The 20,004-nt window shown below is 47.5% G+C and overlaps 1 protein-coding gene across 7 annotated transcripts; it reads right to left on the bottom strand.

Moving 5' to 3' along the window:
- Positions 1–1,465: 1,465 nt before the first annotated feature.
- Positions 1,466–19,595, bottom strand: LOC115165605 (telomere zinc finger-associated protein). 7 transcript variants are annotated; one of them, XR_003870204.1, is made up of 12 exons: positions 7,560–7,940; positions 6,315–7,138; positions 5,726–6,054; positions 5,411–5,528; positions 4,859–4,951; positions 4,452–4,538; positions 4,161–4,315; positions 3,895–4,031; positions 3,470–3,634; positions 2,891–2,979; positions 2,168–2,755; positions 1,466–2,127 (listed from the first exon to the last, which is right to left on the bottom strand). XR_003870204.1 is itself a non-coding variant. In XM_029718822.1 (12 exons), the coding sequence occupies exons 2-12, from the start codon at positions 7,077–7,079 to the stop codon at positions 2,182–2,184; spliced, it is 2,472 nt and encodes an 823-aa protein (XP_029574682.1). In that variant the 5' UTR covers positions 7,080–7,138; positions 7,560–7,941; the 3' UTR covers positions 1,466–2,181. The 7 variants fall into 7 exon arrangements, 6 of the variants coding, with proteins under 6 accessions (XP_029574682.1, XP_029574683.1, XP_029574681.1 ...); XM_029718822.1 differs by having other exon boundaries at positions 1,466–2,185; positions 2,226–2,755; positions 7,560–7,941; XM_029718823.1 differs by having other exon boundaries at positions 2,188–2,755.
- Positions 19,596–20,004: the final 409 nt, after the last annotated feature.

The raw sequence follows: 20,004 nt of genomic DNA, 5'->3' as shown, positions 1-20,004 counted from the left end.
CAGTTCCATTTTTGTTTCATCAGACCAGAGGACATTTCTCCAAAAGTACAATCTTTGTCCCGATGTGCAGTTGAAAACAGTAGTCTGGCTATTTTATGGTGGGTTTGGAGCAGTGGTTTCTTCCTTGCTGAGCGGCCTTTCAGGTTATGTCTATATAGGACTCGTTTTTACTGTGGATATAGATACTTTTGTTCCTGTTTCCTCCAGCATCTTCACAAGGTCCTTTGCTGTTGTTCTGGGATTGATTAGCACTTTTCGCACCAAAGTATGTTCATCTCTAGGAGACAGAATGCGTCTCCTTCCTGAGTGGTATGACGGCTGCGTGGTCCCATGGTGTTTATACTTGCGTACTATTGTTTGTACAGATGAACGTGGTACCTTCAGGCATTTGGGAATTGCTCCCAAGGATGAACCAGACTTGTGGAGGTCTACAATTTGTTTTCTGAGGTATTGGCTGATTTCTTTTGATTTTCCCATGATGTCAAGCAAAGAGGCACTGAGTTTGAAGGTAGGCCTTGAAATACATCCACAGGTACACCTCCGATTGACTCAAATTATGTCAATTAGCCTATCAGAAGCTTCTAAAGCCATGACATCATTTTCTGGAATTTTCCAAGCTGTTTAAAGTCAGTCAACTTAGTGTATGTAAACTTCTGACTCACTGGAATTGTGATACAGTGAATTATAAGTGAAATAATCTGTCTGTAAACAATTGTTGGAAAAATTACTTGTGTCATGCACAAAGTAGAGGTCCTAACCGACTTGCCAAAACTATAGTTTGTTAACAAGAAATCTGTGGAGTGGTTGAAAAACAAGTTTAATTGACTCCAACCTAAGTGTATGTAAACTTCCGACTTCAACTGTATATCTTTTTTTTTTTACTTCCATAATCAACTAACTACGGAGTTGTTTTCCACTTTCCGGTTGCTTAGCGTGAGAGCCAACATTATCGCTCATAATCAGTGGCATGACCCCATACATTCCAAAAGTGAACACAACCACCACAATGTTTTCTAGCACTAACCAGCTTTAATAACCATTGAGAAATTAATCTGGAGATTTGTCCAGAGCTGTACAACTATGGAACCTTTGGATGGAATCAGAGCATGTGTTGCAAATGGGACTGGGTTGCTAAAACCACATCAAAGTGATAGATTAAATAGATGTGTCCCTGTTCTATTGATATGATAGATTATCAAATGCTGATCACCATTTTGCTCTCCCTTATCCAGACTGACTGTTTACACCTAATTGTCGCAACTACCAATCTAGCCTGCATGAAGTACTGGTCATATTTTCTTTCAAGGTGCATTTCTTTTATTATAGATGCTTTAATATTTTATTAGAATGGTGTAGTTTTATTTATGAAAATGTATTTGTAGTGTTAGTTCATATAATGTTAGTGTGTTTTTTCTAGTGCAACAGGAGGCAGAGGTACATATGAAGATAGTTACCGGTGACATGACTGGAGGTGGTAACACATTCTCAATTTATTTGTGCAACGTGTTTGACTAAAGTTAATTTTAGTATTGTTTACTTACTGTAATGCCATTCAGTTGTGTGTTTTCTTAGTTTTCATACAAGTTGTTTGTGTTGTCCAAACATAGTTTTACATATTTGCGTTGTTTGTATACTGTAGTGAGGTCATCCTTACAGTGTGATTACAATAAAACTGCAGGCAGGACTGCCACTTTATTCCATTTACCGTTTGACTTGATGATGCAAGACAATCCCATTGATTTACATTCACTTCTCACAACCTGACCTATTGACTTATCTCATCAAATTGTGTAAACACAACAAACTTCATAAAACCTAAGCCAACTTATATTACATTGTCAGACCCAATGCACAGGCAAAATGAATATGATGTCCACAGAGTAGGGGAATGTCTTGAGGTGTTCATCTACTGGGCTGAGTGGGAACCAGTTCTTCTGTACAGTAATTTAGACAGAAAACATGGTTACAATAATGACTGAAATTAAATGAATGCTTCGACTGCAGAGCAGAGCGAGTAGCCACACTGTGGGAGTTCTTGAAGTCTTGCAGTACTCAAGTTGCTCTAGGCTTCTCCAATGAGAATGTCTAGCAGTGTGAGATACTAACCAGTATGTCCTGTCCTCAGGCCTTGCTCTTAGTCCTCAGGCCTTGCTCTTAGTCCTCAGGCCTTGCTCTTAGTCCTCAGGCCTTGCTCTTAGTCCTCAGGCCTTGCTCTTAGTCCTCAGGCCTTGCTCTTATCAGGATGATCCTCCTGTATGTCCTCCAGCTCCACCGTGGTCTCAGGGATGGGGTAATCTGCGACCAGGAGAGTCTGCTCCATCACATCTGTCACATTGAAGCTATGCCCCACCACACCCAAACCCTGGCTGATGGACATCACATCCACCTGTCCATGTCCCTGTGCCAACCCAACCTGGGTAAAGCCCACTTGGTCCTGGTTAAAACCCACCTCCATCTGCCCTTGGCTGGACACCACCTCCTCCGTAAGGGGCTGGATCACCACCCTGAGGATGTCACTGGCTCCTAGTACAGTTCCAGGTCCAGGTATAGGTCCAGAGACAGGAACAGAGACTGGGACACTGGGTCCAGAGACAGGCGCTGGCCCCTCGGGTGTCTCCTCAGTGGGTGGTATCTGTGAGGGGCTAGTCTCATCCTGCAACCCCACGTCCTTTACTATAAGGTTCCGTAGCTTTCTCTCCCGTGGATTGTAGTTCTCTGTACGGGTGTGGACCTGAACATGACGCCGTAAGTGAGCCTGGAGAAAAAGAGGAGACTAAAGCGTTAATATCAATTGAATACAAATGTAATGATCCCCTCAGTGGCTGGGTGAGCAGTAGGCATGCATGAAATTTGAAGAACCAAGCTAGCACACTGGAAATGCATGGCCTACCTGTCTGGTAAACTTGTAGCCACACTTTTCGCACTCAAACTTCCTCATGCCCTGATGGCGACGCACATGGACGTGGAGCTGCTCGACGGCTGGCGGATAGCGGAGTAAACAAGACAATAAGAAAACATATGGCAAACTTGTCTTGTTCAACTGAAGTCGGGATGGAATCACTTCTGGAAGCAATCTACTGATTAGGTGTGAGATTCCCAAACATTTTGTAGCACTATGATAATGGCTCCCGAGTGGCACAGCGGTGTAAGGCACTGCATCTCAGTGCTAGAGGCGTCACTACAGACCCTGGTTCGATTCCAGGCTGTATCACAACCGGCTGTGATTGGGAGTCCCATAGGCCCAGCGTCGTCCGGGTTAGGGTTTGGCCGGGGTAGGCCGTCATTGTAAATAAGAATTTGTTCTTAACTGATTTGCCTAGTTAAATAAAGGCTAAATAAAATATAAAATAAATAATCTTAAGCCTGTTTTAGGCAAAGATCTTAGTACTACAAAGCTTTTTGTAAACTCAACATGACAGGAAAGAAATATTTTAACTGTGGTGCCACGATCTCATGTGGCCATTCTCACCCTTGAAGGTCTTGCCACATATCTTGCAACAGTGAGGGCGGTCCTCCTGGTGCTTGCTGGCAACATGGCGGAGCATTGGTCCCTTCTCTGTGAAGCGCTGGTTACAGAACTCACAGCTGTAAGGTCGCTCTCCCGTGTGGGTGCGGTGGTGCTTGTCAAGACTGGCTGAAATCACACAATGAATCACACATTGGCACAAGCACAATGTTGAGCATTGGAATAGACAGTGTGAAAGCACACTGGATGTTAATGTGAGAGTTTGTGTTAGTCTGTGAGACAGAACCAGTGTGTATCTAAACGATTACTATGAGACGAAATCATAACATATGATCTGAGCAGCTATGTTTGTTGTTAGAAATGGGTTTGTCCTGCTCTGCCATCTACAGGGCCTAGTGAGAGGATGGCAGGCAGGAGGAAGTTGTTACCTTGTGTCCGGAAGGTCTTCCCACAGAGGTGGCACTGATGGGGCTTCTCTCCAGTGTGAACCCGCAAGTGCATGTTAAGGTTAGCCTTCTGGGTGAACGCACGGTTGCAGTACTCACACACAAATGGGCGCTCGTTTCTGAAAAATTAAGACAAACAGGGACGTCACATTATTTAACACGTCACACGACAGTAAGGCTGAGAAACAGTCTAGCTCCCCCATGGTAACAAACCCCTCTTCCACTACCATGGCCAGTCTCAGCCCCACCTGTGAATGGCTTTGATATGCATCTGCAGGCCGTGTCGGCTGGAGGCTCGATGGTCACACTCCTCACACACAAAAAGCTTCTCGCCGCGATGCTTGGACGCCTCATGCAGACGCAGCTCTGTTTTAGACAGGTATGCTTTGCTGCACAGAGAGCACTGTGGGAAAAAGTATTACAGGTTAGAAGGTGATTAGCAAGCAAGCAGTCATAAATCTTGACAATAATGCAGAAGGAATAAAGGATTGAATACGTGAAAAAGCAGACCAATTAACACAAAGGAGAGAGAGACTTACTGCATGTGGTTTGGGTGCACCGTGGATTTTGATTTCGTGACTTCTTAAATCTTTTTTATGCATGAACTGTTCCGAGCATGACGTACACTGAAATAGATACAAGATCAAGCGATGAGTCAATATGAGTTTGATACAAAACACACCAGAGAGATAAGTCTTACAATGTCAATTAATGACGTTCACAGTACTGTGTATCGGGGCGGCGAATAGCCTAGTGGTTAGAACGTTGGGCCAGTAACTGAAAGGTTGCTGGATCGAATCCCCAAGCTGACAAAGTAAAAATGTCATTCTGCCCCTAAACAAGGCAGTTAACCCACTGTTCCCCGGTAGGCCATCATTGTAAATAAGAATTTGTTCTTAACTGACTTGTCTAGCTAAATAAAAAAGGTTTGTGGTAGGTACTGGACCTTATTGGGCATTTCCCCTGTATGAGAGACCGTGTGCAGACGTAGATCCCCCAATCTGTCAAATGACATGTGGCATTGAAGGCAGTTGTGTACCTGTAGTAAAAACAAGAATACACACATACAGTACATGAGGGAAAACCTAAAGCACTGTATCATTTATGGTATTTCTTATTGGACAAGTCAGTGGCCTTGGGGTTAGAATGTCCATCCTGAGATTGGAAAGTTGGGAGTTCAATCCCTGGCCGAGTCATACCAAAGACTGTATGGGACCTGATGAGTCTCTGCTTGGCACTTAGCATTAAGGAAATTGGGGGTAAGGCCCTGCGATAGACTAGCGTCCGGTCCAGGAGGTGTACTTGTACATCAAGCTGCCTCACGCTACACAAACAGGAGATCGGCTCCTGCCATATAAGCCTTTCCAGCTCGCATTAGCCAAGGCTTGTGCAAGGCTACTTACTTATTGGACATGTGAAGGTAGTCCCTCCCCTTTATGCTCAGTTTCCTTCCTATTGATGCCTAGTAAACATGGCCTTGGTCCTGCTGGTCACTCACCGCTTTTATTTTTTCACCACAGTTGCAGTTTCTGGCCTGGTGGTCCATCAGATTCTCCTTCCTGTAGTACCTCCTCCCACACTTAGAGCATGGAAAGGGCTTCTCACCTGTATGACACCTGAGGAACACAATAAGAACAGAAAACACACACTATTTACACTAGTCATTCAATAATACCGGTATTTTTCATTATTCAGGTCTCGCTTGCAAAATATAAGTTATCTAAATAGGACAAACCTGTAAAGACAAAGGTGGTTTAATATAGACATGGTGATTGGCAACGTCAATACAATATGATAGCAGTTATGTATATACCTGTTGTGTACTTTGAGATAATACTTGCTGAGGAAGGTCTTATTGCAGGTGGGGCACTGAACAGAGCCCTTTGTAGACCCCTTGGCTGCCTGTTCACCGTTCTCTTTATTGACAGCTTTGGTTGGTCCTTTACGTCTGCCTTTGGGGGTGGAGGAGGTAGGCGGCAGGGCATGGGGCACATACTCTTCATCAGTGTCCTCAGCTACTCCCTCCACCAAATCACCACCACCGCCATCATCATCATCATAGTCTTCTTCATCAAGAGGCTGCAGATGAGAATTAGCTTTGTTGCTCAAATCTGGTACAAGGCTGCCGAACACATCTGTTACCTGTCAAATAATCAAATACAATGAATCATCATCATCATCATCATCATCTTTACGGTCATTCATCACATCTTCTGGCCCATCCACCTGCAACTGGGAGACAATATTTGATGCATCATATTGTAGCTATAGCCTAAGTGCTTGTAGTAAGGTATAGGCCAACTGTATAGTTCTAGTATAAAACCTACAAATCTGTAGGCACATTCCCTCCACACTCAATCTTACATTAACACTTTAGGATAAGGTAACATATTGTAGCCTACCTCTGATGGATCTGTAGGCTGAGGGAGGCTTTGTCCCTCCTCCTCAGCCCCATCACTCCTATCCTTTAGGCTAATAGCTAGTGGTGGAGTCCCCCTGCTAGTGGTCCCCCCATGGGGCAGGAGATGCACCCCGGGGCCCTCTCCAAGCGGTCTTCTGGAGGCCTTCACCCTACTCCCAGAGCGAGTTGTGATGGCAGTTGTAGTGGCGGTAGGTTCCAGACGATCCTTCTTACTTGAGCCGCTACTAGGGGTTTCGGATTTTTTGGGCCTCCCTCTTTTTTTAGGGGGCCTCCCTCTTTTTAGGGTGGCCTTGGTTTCCACATAAGTTACAGCTGAGATTGGCTGAAAATGATGGCTCAGAAGACATGCAGACTGCAGTCCTTCTGGAGAAACTGTCCCTTCTGTGGCAAACTGCTGACAAAGTGCGAGCGCATCTGGTACACATAGGCTGTCTGCAGCCTGTCGCACATTCTCCAGATTCAGAGAGTCAAGGTTTAACTCCCCTGTATAGATAAAGTCTAGAAGCAGTTCCAGGCCATCAGTGGGGAACTCCTCTGGGAGGGAGACCTCCTTAACCATGGTGGTGGTTGGCTCGGACTCCTGGAACCGCCCACTGAAACAGGCCAGGATATTGCGATGGGCATTGTACACCCTCCCACCTCCTCCTACAGTCAGTTTGGCATCACAGAACGAGCTGAGACTCCTCTGCTCATTCAGAAAGGACAAAATCCGTTGGGCATGGTTGCTACTCACCTTTGTATGCATTTCTCACCCTTGACAATAGATTGCTGCTCGCAAGGGACACTGGATTCAGTGTTATGCAGCTGAAAGGGTCATAAAACAGATGAAAATTCACAAAAACTGATAGAAAAGAGATTACTGTCTGTAATTTATATTAATATCATTTGGCTATTAGCATTCTTGAAAATGCAATAGCATCATCAGCAATTCACAATGTATAAATTAGTCCAGACTTCAGATGAAGTGCATTATTAGCTAGATATTCATTTTATGGCACAAGGGGTTGAGCAGTTTCAAATATACCAACATATGAGATAATAATTGAATAGTAAAATAAATAGAATTTGTTTAAGATTAGACACAGACAAATGCAATACTTAGACATTATTAGCTAACGTTAGGCCTATACCCCTAGCTAGCTACGCACCTTGACGTTTCAGACATTATACAGACGCTCCCTAAACTCATCTGTCCAGCAGAAACAGAGATGCGAGTCACCCTCACCTTTGCAGGATGCTGACATTCGTATCACTGCTATCAGTTGTCGGAATGGTGCAGTGAATATAATATAATTTATAAAAAGTTATTTTGACTAACGTCTCAGGAACATGAATTGCTTTTGTTTTTGTCCTGGCCAGGCGGTAAGGACCGGATGTGACGTTTAGGCTAGCGTCGTGCTGTGAAATTGAAATGAAATAGTGTGTAACTTAGTATGTAAACATCACGTTTAAATCATACGATCGTATAGCTATAGAATTGCATTAGTTTGGGTTTGACTGGATAATTCTCGAGTTTATGTTCAGTTTTGTGGATGCATGGTCAGCTGTCTGTCTACTCCACTAGCGGCTAGCTACGGGTGTGTTCGTAAATTCAATCTGGAGTGCACTCAGAGTGCGCGCTGGGTGTTCGTAAATTCAGAGCGTTGTCAGATTGTCCTTTCGTAAATTCAGAGCGTTTCGCTCTCGGAGCTACACTGAACGCTCTGGCTGAGGAGTAGAGTTGATTCGAGCGTTCTGACCACACAACAGCAGTCAAGCACCCAAGCTAGCTACTTCCAGACACAAATTAAAGAACACTTAACTCTGACCATTTTACTTTACTCGCCCTAGCAGAGATGGTTAGGTTGTTTTCATGTTATCCAGAGCGTTGGTGTCTGTAACTGTGCTCCTAGCAACCATTTAATTACGTTTTTTTTTGCCGACGTTTACTGACACCGGCCATATTCTACGGGTGTTGAGCGTTCGTAAATTAATCAGTTGCTCTGAAATTGGAATAAATAGCCAGAGCGAATATACGAACGCACCCTACGTGAACAGCTGAGCATGCGTGAACTCCTTGAAGGTTCATTATATTTGAGCAATATCCCTAGTTACCACAGTAACAAAGTCAAAATGGCCGTAAAAATGTATGAAAACAAAAAATAGCTTTTTGGTCTTCGTACGGGTACGGTTAGGCATACTGTTAGCAGTGTGGTTAAGGTTATGATTATATTTCAAAAAGAGAAATAGGCTGGGTTTCGCCATAATTATGACTTTGTGGCTGTGGTAACGAGCGAAGACTCGACATTTTTGTTTTGACCGTTTAGTAGTCTGAGCTACAATAAATATTTTGTCTCCAGATTGCGTTGCTGGTTATTGTCACAAATGATCCCTATTTTAAGTATCTTAACTAATATGAGGTAGATAGCAAGGTCGTTTTGCAGTTAAATTGGAAGCGAACGCTGTAGCTGTTTGAACGTTAAATGACGAGACAGAGGCATGGATGCGAGTAACCAGTCTTGTTCAGTATATTGCAATACATCCGGGTATTTCAAGCACACAGGTAAAACACTGGAGTTGCAGTAATTAACATTTACCAACAGATGGCATCACTGTGCCATCTTACACCCATAACAGTAGCCGCCGGTGTTTATGGTGGGATGCCGGTTAGCCAAATCATGTAACTTTAATCAGATGGCGACTGGCTGCTTCACATGGTGGAACCGTTACGTTAGTTAACAATAAAGCAATGTGTCAACCTGATTTGCATTTGTTAGCTATAGGTTCTTTCTGAGAATCAATGGAGAGGTACTGCTTGGTATGCAACTTTTGCTGATCAGCGTGTAAACAGGTAGCCTAGTACTTCTTGTCAGAAGATTTTGGAGTGAGTTAGAAGATTTTATTTTAAAAGAAATGACTATTAATGTTAATCTGAGAGAATATGATATTGTTTTATTTTGATCCAAATGATATGGACCCTGATTTAACTTTCATTGTTAATTTGTTTTTCTTTCATGGAAGATTCCTTATCCATAAAATGAAGTGGGCAGAGAACAAACTCCTATTCACATTATTAAAGATATAATTGAAATATTATTTTTGAAATGATCAGTAAATGTAAAAACAAAAACGCAATACTCACCATAAAAGTGTTTAACAAATTGAAAATGAATCTTGATATTGTAATGACCTGACTAGATCATGAAGGAACAATTGTCCAGACAGAGGATGGAGTTAACGAATGAACGGTTTATTAACACAACTTAACACAGGCTACTGTTTGGCCATAGCCCACGCCAAATAAATGAAAGGTACCCTACAAACGAACCATGACCTTCTCTTGTGAAGCCCAGACGTAAGAGAGAGAACAATGGCTAAAACCCGGTCTTAACTTCCAATGCTCCATCCCCCTGCCCAACCCCCCTTCACGCCACTCCGCCAACCACCAGGCTGCCCGGTATCTGAACATTCCAGGCATTCCCGTGATTGGCAGATAGCAGGTTGATTGGCATGACCCCGCGAACACTGGTAAGTACGACACAACCCACTAATAGCCTAACACCTAACCCACAACTGTCTGTGCGGGTCGCTACACAGCCCCCCCACCACAAAGTCCCTCGTCCCCGAGGGAACAAACAAAGTCTCTGAAGCGACCCGGAGGTCTCCTTTGCCTGCGTGGCCGTGATGGTCGCAGAGTGTCCAGATGTGAAACAGGGGGCTCCATCCGTGGCAGGGGGCTGCCCCTCTGGGACCCAGGGGATGAAGGAAGGGATATGGGAGACAAGGAAGCGGGAACGGGGAATACAGTCCATGGCACCGGGGAACCACGCGGTGACACAGGGAGGGAGACAGGGGGAGTGGGCCGTCTGGAGCCTTGTCGACGGCACCTGGGGGTGGGTGCCTGGAGAATGTCCTTGCCAGAGAGGGGAATTGTGGGGGTCCCTGGGGTTTGGGGAGAAGCGGCCCCTCTGTATGGGGCTAACATGTCCCGGTGCAGTGCCACCTTTCTCCCCCTGGAAGGAAGCTGCACCCGGTACACAACCTCCCCTACCCTCTCCAGGATGCTGCAGGGCCCCACCCAGTGACTGTCCAACTTGGGGCATCTGCCTTTTTTCCTTAGGGGGCTGTAGACCCAGACCAGCTCCCCAGCCACAAAGTTTCTTCCTCGGGTGTGCACGTCATAGTTCCTCTTCTGCCTCACACCTGCATTCACCAGCTGCTCTCTGGCGAAGTTGTGGGCTGTCTCCAGGCGGTCCTGGAGTCTCCGGGCATACTCCGGCCCCGGGGGAACATGAGGGCTATCCAGGGGACGACCAAACGCCATCTCCGCAGGGGTGCGGATCTCTCTCCCCAGCATGAGGAGGGCAGGCGTGCAGGAGGTGGAGTCTTGGACAGCGGAACGGCATGCCATGAGGACCATAGGCAGGTGCTTGTCCCAGTCACGCTGGTGTTTGGCAGAGACGATGGCCAGCTGCTGTCCAAGCGTTTTGTTGAAGCGCTCCACAAGGCCATCACTTTGAGGATGGAGAGGAGTAGTGCGGGTCTTGTCCATACCCAGCCTCTCACACATGGTGGCGAACACACGGGACTCAAAGTTTCTGCCTTGGTCGCTGTGGATGGACTCCGCAGCTCCAAACCTGCTGAACATCCCCGCTGTCAGGGCGTCGACGATGGTCTCTGCCTCCTGGTCAGGCAGAGCATAGGCCTCAGGCCATTTTGTGAAATAGTCCATAGCCGTGAGCACCCAGCGGTTTCCACTGTCTGTGGTGGGGAACGGCCCAACTACATCCACTCCCACCCTCTCCATGGGAGCCCCCACTGGGAACTGTTGGAGCTGAGCATGAGAGCGGCCTGGGGGGCCCTTTCTCGCTGTGCAGTTGTCACAGCGGCGGCAAAAGTCCTCCACGTCCCTCTTGTGCTGCCCCCAGTAAAAGCCCTGACGGAGGCGGCGGAGTGTTTTTGTGACCCCAAAGTGTCCAGTCCCCACCCCCCCATGAGTACTCTGGAGCACAGCCTCCCGCAATGCTTTTGGGACCACCACCTGCCACCTCTCCTCTCCCGTAGCTGACTCCTTCCATGCCCGCTGTAGCACGCCATCAGCCAGCCGCAGTCTCTCAAACTTTGACCACAACCCTTTGGTCGCGAGTGAGAGCGCTGTCACCTCTTCCCATGGTGGCCTCACCTGTGCCTCTACCCACTGTAGCACTGGCTGTAGGTCTGTGTCCCGTCCCTGCTGCTGCCCCCATTCAGCCACGTCGACAGTCTGCAGCTCACAGCAGACAGGGCCGCTCACCCGACACACTGTGGCACAGACCCCCTCCTCTGCACTCAGCGCTCTCTCCCGTCCCTCTCTCTGTTCACAGTGGCGGCAGCCATCTGCAGTACAGGGCCGACGGGACATGGCGTCGGCGTTGGAGTGGCGTGCCCCTGCCCTGTGCACCACTGTGAAGTCATACGGCTGAAGCTCCTCCAACCAGCGTGCCACCTGCCCCTCTGGTTCTCTGAACGACATGAGCCACTGGAGAGCAGAGTGGTCAGTCCTCACAGTAAATGGCAGGCCACCCAGGTAGTACTTGAAGTGTTTGATGGAAGCCACAACAGCCAAGAGCTCCCGCCGGGTGACACAGTAGCGGCGCTCATGTTTGTTAAATGTTCTGCTGAAGTACGCCACCACTCTCTCCCCCTCTGGCCCCACCTGGGCCAGCACCCCACCCATGCCCACATTGCTCGCGTCTGTGTCCAAGATAAAGGGCAAGGTGAGGTCAGGGGGGGCGAGCACAGGGGCCTCGATCAGTGCACATTTGAGGGTGTTGAAGGCCTCCTCACACTCCCCTGTCCAAGTGAAGGCCTTGTCCTTCGGCAGCAGGCGGTTCAGGGGAGCAGCGACGCTTGAGAAGCCCCGTACAAACCTCCTGTAGTACGAGGCCAGGCCCAGGAAGCTCTTCAGCTGACGCTGGTCGGTGGGGGTGGGCCAGTCTCGGACAGCCCCCACCTTGTCCTCCATGGTGCTGATCCCCTCCTTCCCCACTCGGTGGCCCAGGAAGGACACCTCTCTCCTCATGAAGTGGCACTTCTCGGGGTGGAGCTTCAGACCTGCGGCAGCCACCCGCTCCAGCACACTCCGTAGCGCCACCAGAGCTGACTGGAAGGAGCTGCCATGGGCCAGGATGTCATCGAGGTATACCAGACACTGCTGTCGGGGGATGCCATCCAGCACCCTGTCCATCAAACGCTCAAAAGTAGCTGGAGCGTTGCACAGGCCGAAGCACAGGACCTTGAACTGCCAGTGTCCTCTGTTAGTGGAGAACGCAGTTTTGGCTCTGGCCTCTGGGGAGAGGGGCACCTGCCAGTAGCCACTGCGGAGGTCTAGTGAGGAGAACCAGGAGGACCCCCTAACCAGGTCCAGCGACTCATCGATACGTGGTATGGGGTATGAGTCCTTCCTGGTTACCTCATTCAGCCGCCTGTAGTCCGCACAGAACCTCAGCTTGCCCCCCTTCTTAGGAACCATGACAACCGGCGCCGCCCAGGGGCTGTCTGAGGGCTCGATGAAGTCTGCCCGCTGCATCTCCAACACAGCCTTGTCTGCCGCCTCCTGGCGTGCCAGCGGGATACGGCGGGGACGCATCTTGATGGGTCGAGCATCACCTGTGTCGATCTCATGCTGCACCAGATGAGTCTGACCCACCTCTTCCTCACTCAGCGCAAAGCTCTCTCTGAATTCAAACAGCAACTGCCACAACCATTCCTGCTGCTCAGGGTCAAGACCAACACAGTTCCTCCCCCATATCTCCCTCACTGCAGACAGTGTCCTCTCCTCTCCCATCTGGGGTAGCTGGGCTGGGGGGGTGCGGCCCGGGCTCAGGGAGGGCTGTGTCGTGGGGGTAGCTGGGGGAATGTAACACACAGCCGTAGGTGACAGGGGGGCTGGGGAAAAGTCACACACAGATGTTGGGGAGGGGGGGCAGCCATGAGTCTCTGCTGCTTTAACTGTTGGAGTAAAGGGTTTGTTGGGTTGAGTGTATGTGATATTAGGGGGGGCCATGATGACTGCAGGCCCTCCCTGGAAGCTCAGTGTGCCCCCATTTAGGTCTAACTGGCAGCCAGTGCTCCTAAGAAAGTCCAACCCCAGGATACAAGGGTCCTGCACAGCCGCCACCCACACGGGATGACGCACAGTCCTGCCCCCTACTGTCAAGAGTCATTATTCCCTTCCCTTTCATGGGTGCCAGCTCACCTGTAACTGTGCGGAGCTGCACAGTTGTGGGCTCACACTGAATCCAACCTGGTACAATATCTGGCCTCACCAGGGTTACTGTGGACCCAGTGTCCACCAGGGCAGAGCAGGGCACCCCCTCCACAGTGACAGGGACATGACAAAAGTCCCCAACACAGGTCCGGCCCACCACGACAACAGGCTCCGTCCTCTTGCCCACGTCTGCTTCTGGGGGAAGTAGAGCCTTGCTTCCCTGTCTGGGCCGGTGGGCTCCTCCTGAAGAAGATGGTGGTGGTTGGGATAGAAAGCCAGGGGTCCGCACTACCCGGTCAATGCGGACCCCGAGCCGTTTCCCTGAGCTCCGGGGGACTTGGGGCAATCTCGGCGCAGATGGCCTGTCTGGCCACAACCCCAGCAGACCCGGGGACCACGGCGTGTGTTTCGTTCCACCTGTAGCGACACAGCACTAATGAGTTCTGTCATATCAGCCACGCATGCAGGCTTTTCCGGCTCTGGGCTGCTCTGCCCCCCAGCTCTCCCATAGGGTCTGCCTCCCTGCGCCCCCACCAAAGACCCAGCTGAAGCCCCAGCCCACACCAGCTCCCTCTCCAAAGCCATCTCCAAGGCTATCTGCAATGACTCAGGATGAGCCAGCTGGGTCTGTATGCGCAGCTCCGTAGGAGAAAGCGCCTGTATGAACTGGTCCCGTGCTAGCTCGCTCTGCACGTAGGGGGGCATGTGAGCATATGCCCGCCGAGAGAGGCTCTCAATGTCATTAGCTAGCACCCGTAGAGGCTCTCCAGGTTGCCTGCGTCTATTACTCAGTTCGGAGCGCAGCAGCCCGGGCTGTACACACTGTCCATAGCGCCTCCTCAGTGCTCCCACTAAGGCACCATAATCGCGTCTGTCCTCGGGGCTAATCAATATCAAACAGGCCAGAGCATCATCCGTCAGGCATAAAGCCAACTGCAGTGCCCTATCTTCATTCGACCACCCCCTAAAATGAGCTAACAGTTCAAACTGAGCATGAAAAGCTTCCCAATCCGCCTTACCGGAATACTTTGGGGTCTTAACGGATACGGACGCAGCCGGGGGCTGGGCGCCGCCATGTTTGTTTACATCCTGAGCCCCAGATTCCTCGTCCCGCCGCGTCGACGTCACCCCTTCGGTCCGCCCACCAGAATCCGCGCGAAACACGTTAGACGAAGCACTCATGCCCGCTTCAGCCGCCATCACTCTAACGCCCTCCCTCAAGCGGCCTCTGGGATCCGACGCCCTGGCGATCTCCTCATCCAGATCCTCCGACGTCCATGCACACGCACCTCCTTGGCCATAATCGTCCCCTACCTCCACCTTCACTTTTGGATTCCCTTGAAGCATTTTCAACCCCGTTCTCACCAATGTTAGCTAGCCACCGAAGTCAGCTAGCTGGCTAACTTTTATACACGTTTTTACTTCTGACACCAGTGTAATGACCTGACTAGATCATGAAGGAACAATTGTCCAGACAGAGGATGGAGTTAACGAATGAACGGTTTATTAACACAACTTAACACAGGCTACTGTTTGGCCGTAGCCCACGCCAAATAAATGAAAGGTACCCTACAAACGAACCATGACCTTCTCTTGTGAAGCCCAGACGTAAGAGAGAGAACGATGGCTAAAACCCGGTCTTAACTTCCAATGCTCCATCCCCCTGCCCAACCCCCCTTCACGCCACTCCGCCAACCACCAGGCTGCCCGGTATCTGAACATTCCAGGCATTCCCGTGATTGGCAGATAGCAGGTTGATTGGCATGACCCCGCGAACACTGGTAAGTACGACACAACCCACTAATAGCCTAACACCTAACCCACAACTGTCTGTGCGGGTCGCTACAATATGTAATACCACTGTCTGTTAGGTTTACTATTGTTTGTATATTTCCGTTTTTTGTATTTGTGTTCATAATAATAATAATATATATATATACATATACATATGGTAGCCTAGTACTGATTTGGGGCGGCGGGTAGCCTAGAGCGTTGGGCCAGCAACCAGTGACTGAAAGGTTGCTGGATTGAATCCCCGAGCTGACAAGGTTAAAAATCAGTCATTCTTCCCATGAACAAGGCCGTCATTGTAAATAAGCATTTGTTCTTACTGACTAGTTAAACAAAGGTTACATTTAAAAAAAGATATCCATCACAATAACATTTGCTGGCTAGGTAGCTAAGCTAACATCTAGCTGCCTCAGATACCCGTGACGTTAGTTGGCTAGCTAGCCAGAGATTTATTCAACTGCAGTATTGGGCAGCATCTGTGTTCATTCAACTTAACTAAGAAACCCAATTTATGTTACTGACAGTAGCTAGTGCGCTAAGTTAACTTATCCTACTCACGTTTTATTTACAGTAACGTTAACTAGCAAACGTCAGCTAACAACAATCAATGTTAGCTTGCTAACTATGTAGCCTAGTAGTGTGTACAAATAGCTAGCTATATGCTGGCTCATTGCATAACTTGCTGTGTTCATTTTGTACTCTTCTCTTCAGAGTTCCCCATATTCATCATACTTCAAAAGGAAAGCCATAAGGAACCATAAAAGTGCACAAAGCTCAATCGAGGCCAAGCAGATGTCCATGAGGCAACACTGTAAGGACAAGTGGTTCAAGCCCAACAGAATCCCCCAACTCAGACTCTTCAAACCTAAGTCCAAGCACTGCCATGGCCAAGCTACAGCACCAGGCATCTAACCTTAGAAAGGACCAGCATAACCTGGAGAGACTAAAGAAGAAGGCCAAGGCTGTGTGCTTCACAGGTCAAGGTTCTGGCAGACAAAGGGAGGACCCCCACTCACCCCCTTACCAACAGGGGAGCAGGTGGATCAGAGCAGGGCAGTAAGTCAGATGAGTCCCAAGACTGGAGCTCCTTTGCCAAGTCTGTTCTACATCAGAATGGTGGTGGAGAGAGTATGGAGGGCCAGGAGAGTTCTGTCTCAGCCAAAGCAGCACCTGGCTGGATAGAGGAGCGGCTTTCGTTCACTGTGCAGAGCAAGACCACGTCCATAATCGTACAGTGCTGGTCATGCAACAGAATCAGGTACATGTGCAGGCTTTTAGGCTACACTTTTGACTTTTCAGTGGCAACTACACTCTGAATCTACTTCACTAAACATTTACATTACATTTACGTAATTTACCCTCCTCAATGGTGAAACCATACACCTCCTGCCAACTGTACAAACATGATAGAAGGCACTTATAAGCTACTTGCTCTGATCCCCCCCACTATTACCATCAGTGTTGTGTTTGTTATATATGGTATTATTAATTTGGCCATGCTGTGGGATTAAAGTTCTATAAATCATCTTGATGTCTTTCTCCTGCAGACCCTGTGTTTTAGGGGGAAGTGCCTTCTATCATGTTTGTACAGTTGGCAGGAGGTGTATGGTTTCACCATTGAGGAGGGTCAGCAGTCCTACCCGCGGTTGTCCCCCTCCTCACATTGCCCCCTCACCATCACAACACTGGGGGACTCCCCTAACCCCAACAAGACCAAGAAAGCAGGCCGTCTAGTGGCCAAAGCCATCGTCCGCAAGTACCTCTCAGGTAAGGAGAGAATTTGAATGACACCATCCACCCTTGAAATTATTTGCATAATACTTTACTCGGCTGACTTCTTTTAGTGATTGTTTACAGTTCTAGGCCTAGTTAGATCACCTTTGAAGCAGTAAATTGTTTTGTTTAGAGTTCAAATGCTACTCTTTATATTTTGTGTTCTGTTTAGAGACACGTAAGAGGCTGATATAAGGTGAATGCACCAATTTGTAAGTCGCTCTGGATAAGAGCGTCTGCTAAATGACGTAAATGTAATGTAAATGTTTAGTGAAGTAGATTCAGACTCCAGTGTGATCCTGCTGGTGCCCTTGGATACTCCTCTGACGCGGTTCCTCACTAGTTTCCCAGACCTCAACGAGCTGTTTGGACTCAGCTGTTTGGACACTGACAGTCACATCTATCTCTACAGCCTTTTCATATATACTTTTATTGTACAGGCCTCTTCTTTGTATAGTTACTGTGACAACTGCTGATGTCAAAATGGCTTTATCAATACATTTGATTGATAGACAGACATCTGAGACAGTTCAGACTTGCTGGACACACTGCTCTCTGGCATCATTTACAAAATAGCCTCCAACACTCTTCTCAGCAAACTGTATGTAGTCTATCACAGTGCCATCCGTTTTGTCACCAAAGCCCCATATACTACCCACCACTGCGACCTGTATGCTCTCGTTGGCTGGCCCTCACTACATATTCGTCACCAAACCCACTGGCTCCAGGTCGTCTATAAGTCTTTGCTAGGTAAAGCCCTGCCTTATCTGAGCTCGCTGGTCACCATAGCAACACCCACCCGTAGCACGCGCTCCAGCAGGTATATTGCCAGTTCTCTGCTGCTAATGACTGGAACGAATTGCAAAAATCACTGAAGCTCGAGTCCTATATCTCCCTCTCTAACTTTAAGCATCAGCTGTCACAGCAGCTTACCGATCACTATACCTGTACACAGCCAATCTGTAAATAGCACACCCAACTACCTCATCCCCATATTATTATTTACCCTCTTGCTCTTTTGCACCCTAGTATCTCTACTTGCAAATTTATCACTCTAGTGTTAATGCTAAATTGTAATTATTTCGCTTCTATGGCCCATTTATTGCCTTACCTCCCTACTCTTCTACATTTGCACACACTGGACATAGATTTAAAATATATATATATATTGTGTTATTGACTAAGTTTGTTTATGTGTAACTCTGTGTTGTTTTTGTCACACTGCTTTGCTTTATCTTGGCCAGGTCGCGGTTGTAAATGAGAACTTGTCCTCAACTGGCCTACCTGGTTAAATAAAGGTGACATTGTTTTTTTGCATGACCTCACTGAGGAAAACAGCCGGAGGCATGTTGATGTCACAGACCTGCAGGGAGGCTCTCAGCAGCGTGGTTAACGCTTGTGCAGGTAAACACGCACACAGCCCTGCTATCTTAACATGACACACAGGTCCCCTTCAGTCCTTTTCTATAGACAAGCATGTTTCATTGTAGCTGTATTGTTAGAGAGGGGTAAAGATAAAGATTTTTGAGAGTACTGGTTGAGGGCTGGAGATGATGTAGTTAATTATTCCTTGCCCACGAACATTCGACCACCCATCAGAGATGATTGCAATACAGTCTGCTTTCTCTATGATTTGCTTGACCTTCACTTGAACTCTGCATCTAGCAAATGAGAAGAAAAAGCATGTCTGGTTGGAGGGGTGTATGCTGGGCAAAGAACATTCAGAAATCTCTTCCAATACACATTGCCTGTGAGCTTCAGAGGTGAACCAGCTGCATACACAGCTCGAGCAACACATTCATCAGCATTTCTGACTACGTTCCTCTATTGACTAAAAAAAACTACTTCTGATTCCAGGAGGACCATGATATGTTGCTATCAATAAGGTGTCTGATTCATCATTTTCACCTGGAATAGAAGTAGAGGGACTTTTGTCAGAGGTTGCTTGCTGTGAGCGCTGAGGAAACTTTATGCACTTGGCCAGATGGTTCTGCATCTTTGTGGCGTTCTTCACATATGATTTGGCATAGTATTTGCAAATGTACACAGCTTTTCCTTCAACATTAGCTGCAGTGAAATGTCTCCACACATCAGATAGTGCTCATGGGCATTTTCCAGTAAAGATTAGGGAAAAAATGAGTAAAAAAAACCAAATACAATTCCATGTACAGAGATATAGTTAAGCAGTTACATTAAACAACTCCTTTGTAAGATAAATGTTTTAAAATGAAATATGTATGGAAATAGGTGAATTAACACTCAGTTAGCAGGCTCAAACAAGCTAAAACCCACATAGTAGCAAAAACTAACTAGCAGAAATTGTTAACAAGTTAGAAATGATTTAGCACACTTTGCTGTAGGCTACTATTTACTTGTTAACAAAAAATCATGGTATGTCATATAACATATTTACCCCACCCAGTATTGTAATCAAAACCTACCAGAAAGCATGTAGTCCTTGGCTCAAACAGTGTAGTAGTGTGGGCTCAATAGCATCTCATTAGTGTGCAAGATCTTGAGAATCAGCTGTACGTGTAATGGAAGAGTGCACTGCACATGTGACTGAAGAATGCGTTGTGCATGCAGAGGGTTGCAATTCCATTGAATTGGGGATAGTTTAACCAAAATAATATGCCACAAGACCTAGAATTGCCTTGTGTATCCCACAAAAAAGGTTCACTGTTATAAGCTAACTTTTTTTTAAGCAAAATTCCCAAAATTCCAGGGCTTATCTTCCCATGGAAAATGTCCATAAAAAATCTGCAAATTTACCGGAAAGTTTCCAACCCTTTGCAACCCTAGTTGTTACTTATCCATGCGATCAATGACAGGAGCGATCCCAAAACATGACAAACACGATCATGAGCAGTAACACCGG

The sequence above is a fragment of the Salmo trutta genome, chromosome 28, assembly GCF_901001165.1.
Source record: "Salmo trutta chromosome 28, fSalTru1.1, whole genome shotgun sequence".
Classification (NCBI taxonomy): domain Eukaryota; kingdom Metazoa; phylum Chordata; class Actinopteri; order Salmoniformes; family Salmonidae; genus Salmo; species Salmo trutta.
The sequence above is the reverse complement of the archived record's forward strand: the minus strand, read 5'-3'. Positions and strand labels throughout refer to the sequence as shown.

Bases quoted from the DNA above. Each gene is read 5' to 3' on its own strand.
- LOC115165605 (XM_029718821.1), bottom strand. From the start codon at position 7,079: ATGCATACAAAGGTGAGTAGCAACCATGCCCAACGGATTTTGTCCTTT. The intron at 4,952-5,410 runs GTGAGTGACCAG...TTTTTACTACAG, and splicing joins GTGGTGAAAAAATAAAAGCG to GTACACAACTGCCTTCAATG. The intron at 4,539-4,858 runs GTCCAGTACCTA...TATCTATTTCAG, and splicing joins CAGGGGAAATGCCCAATAAG to TGTACGTCATGCTCGGAACA.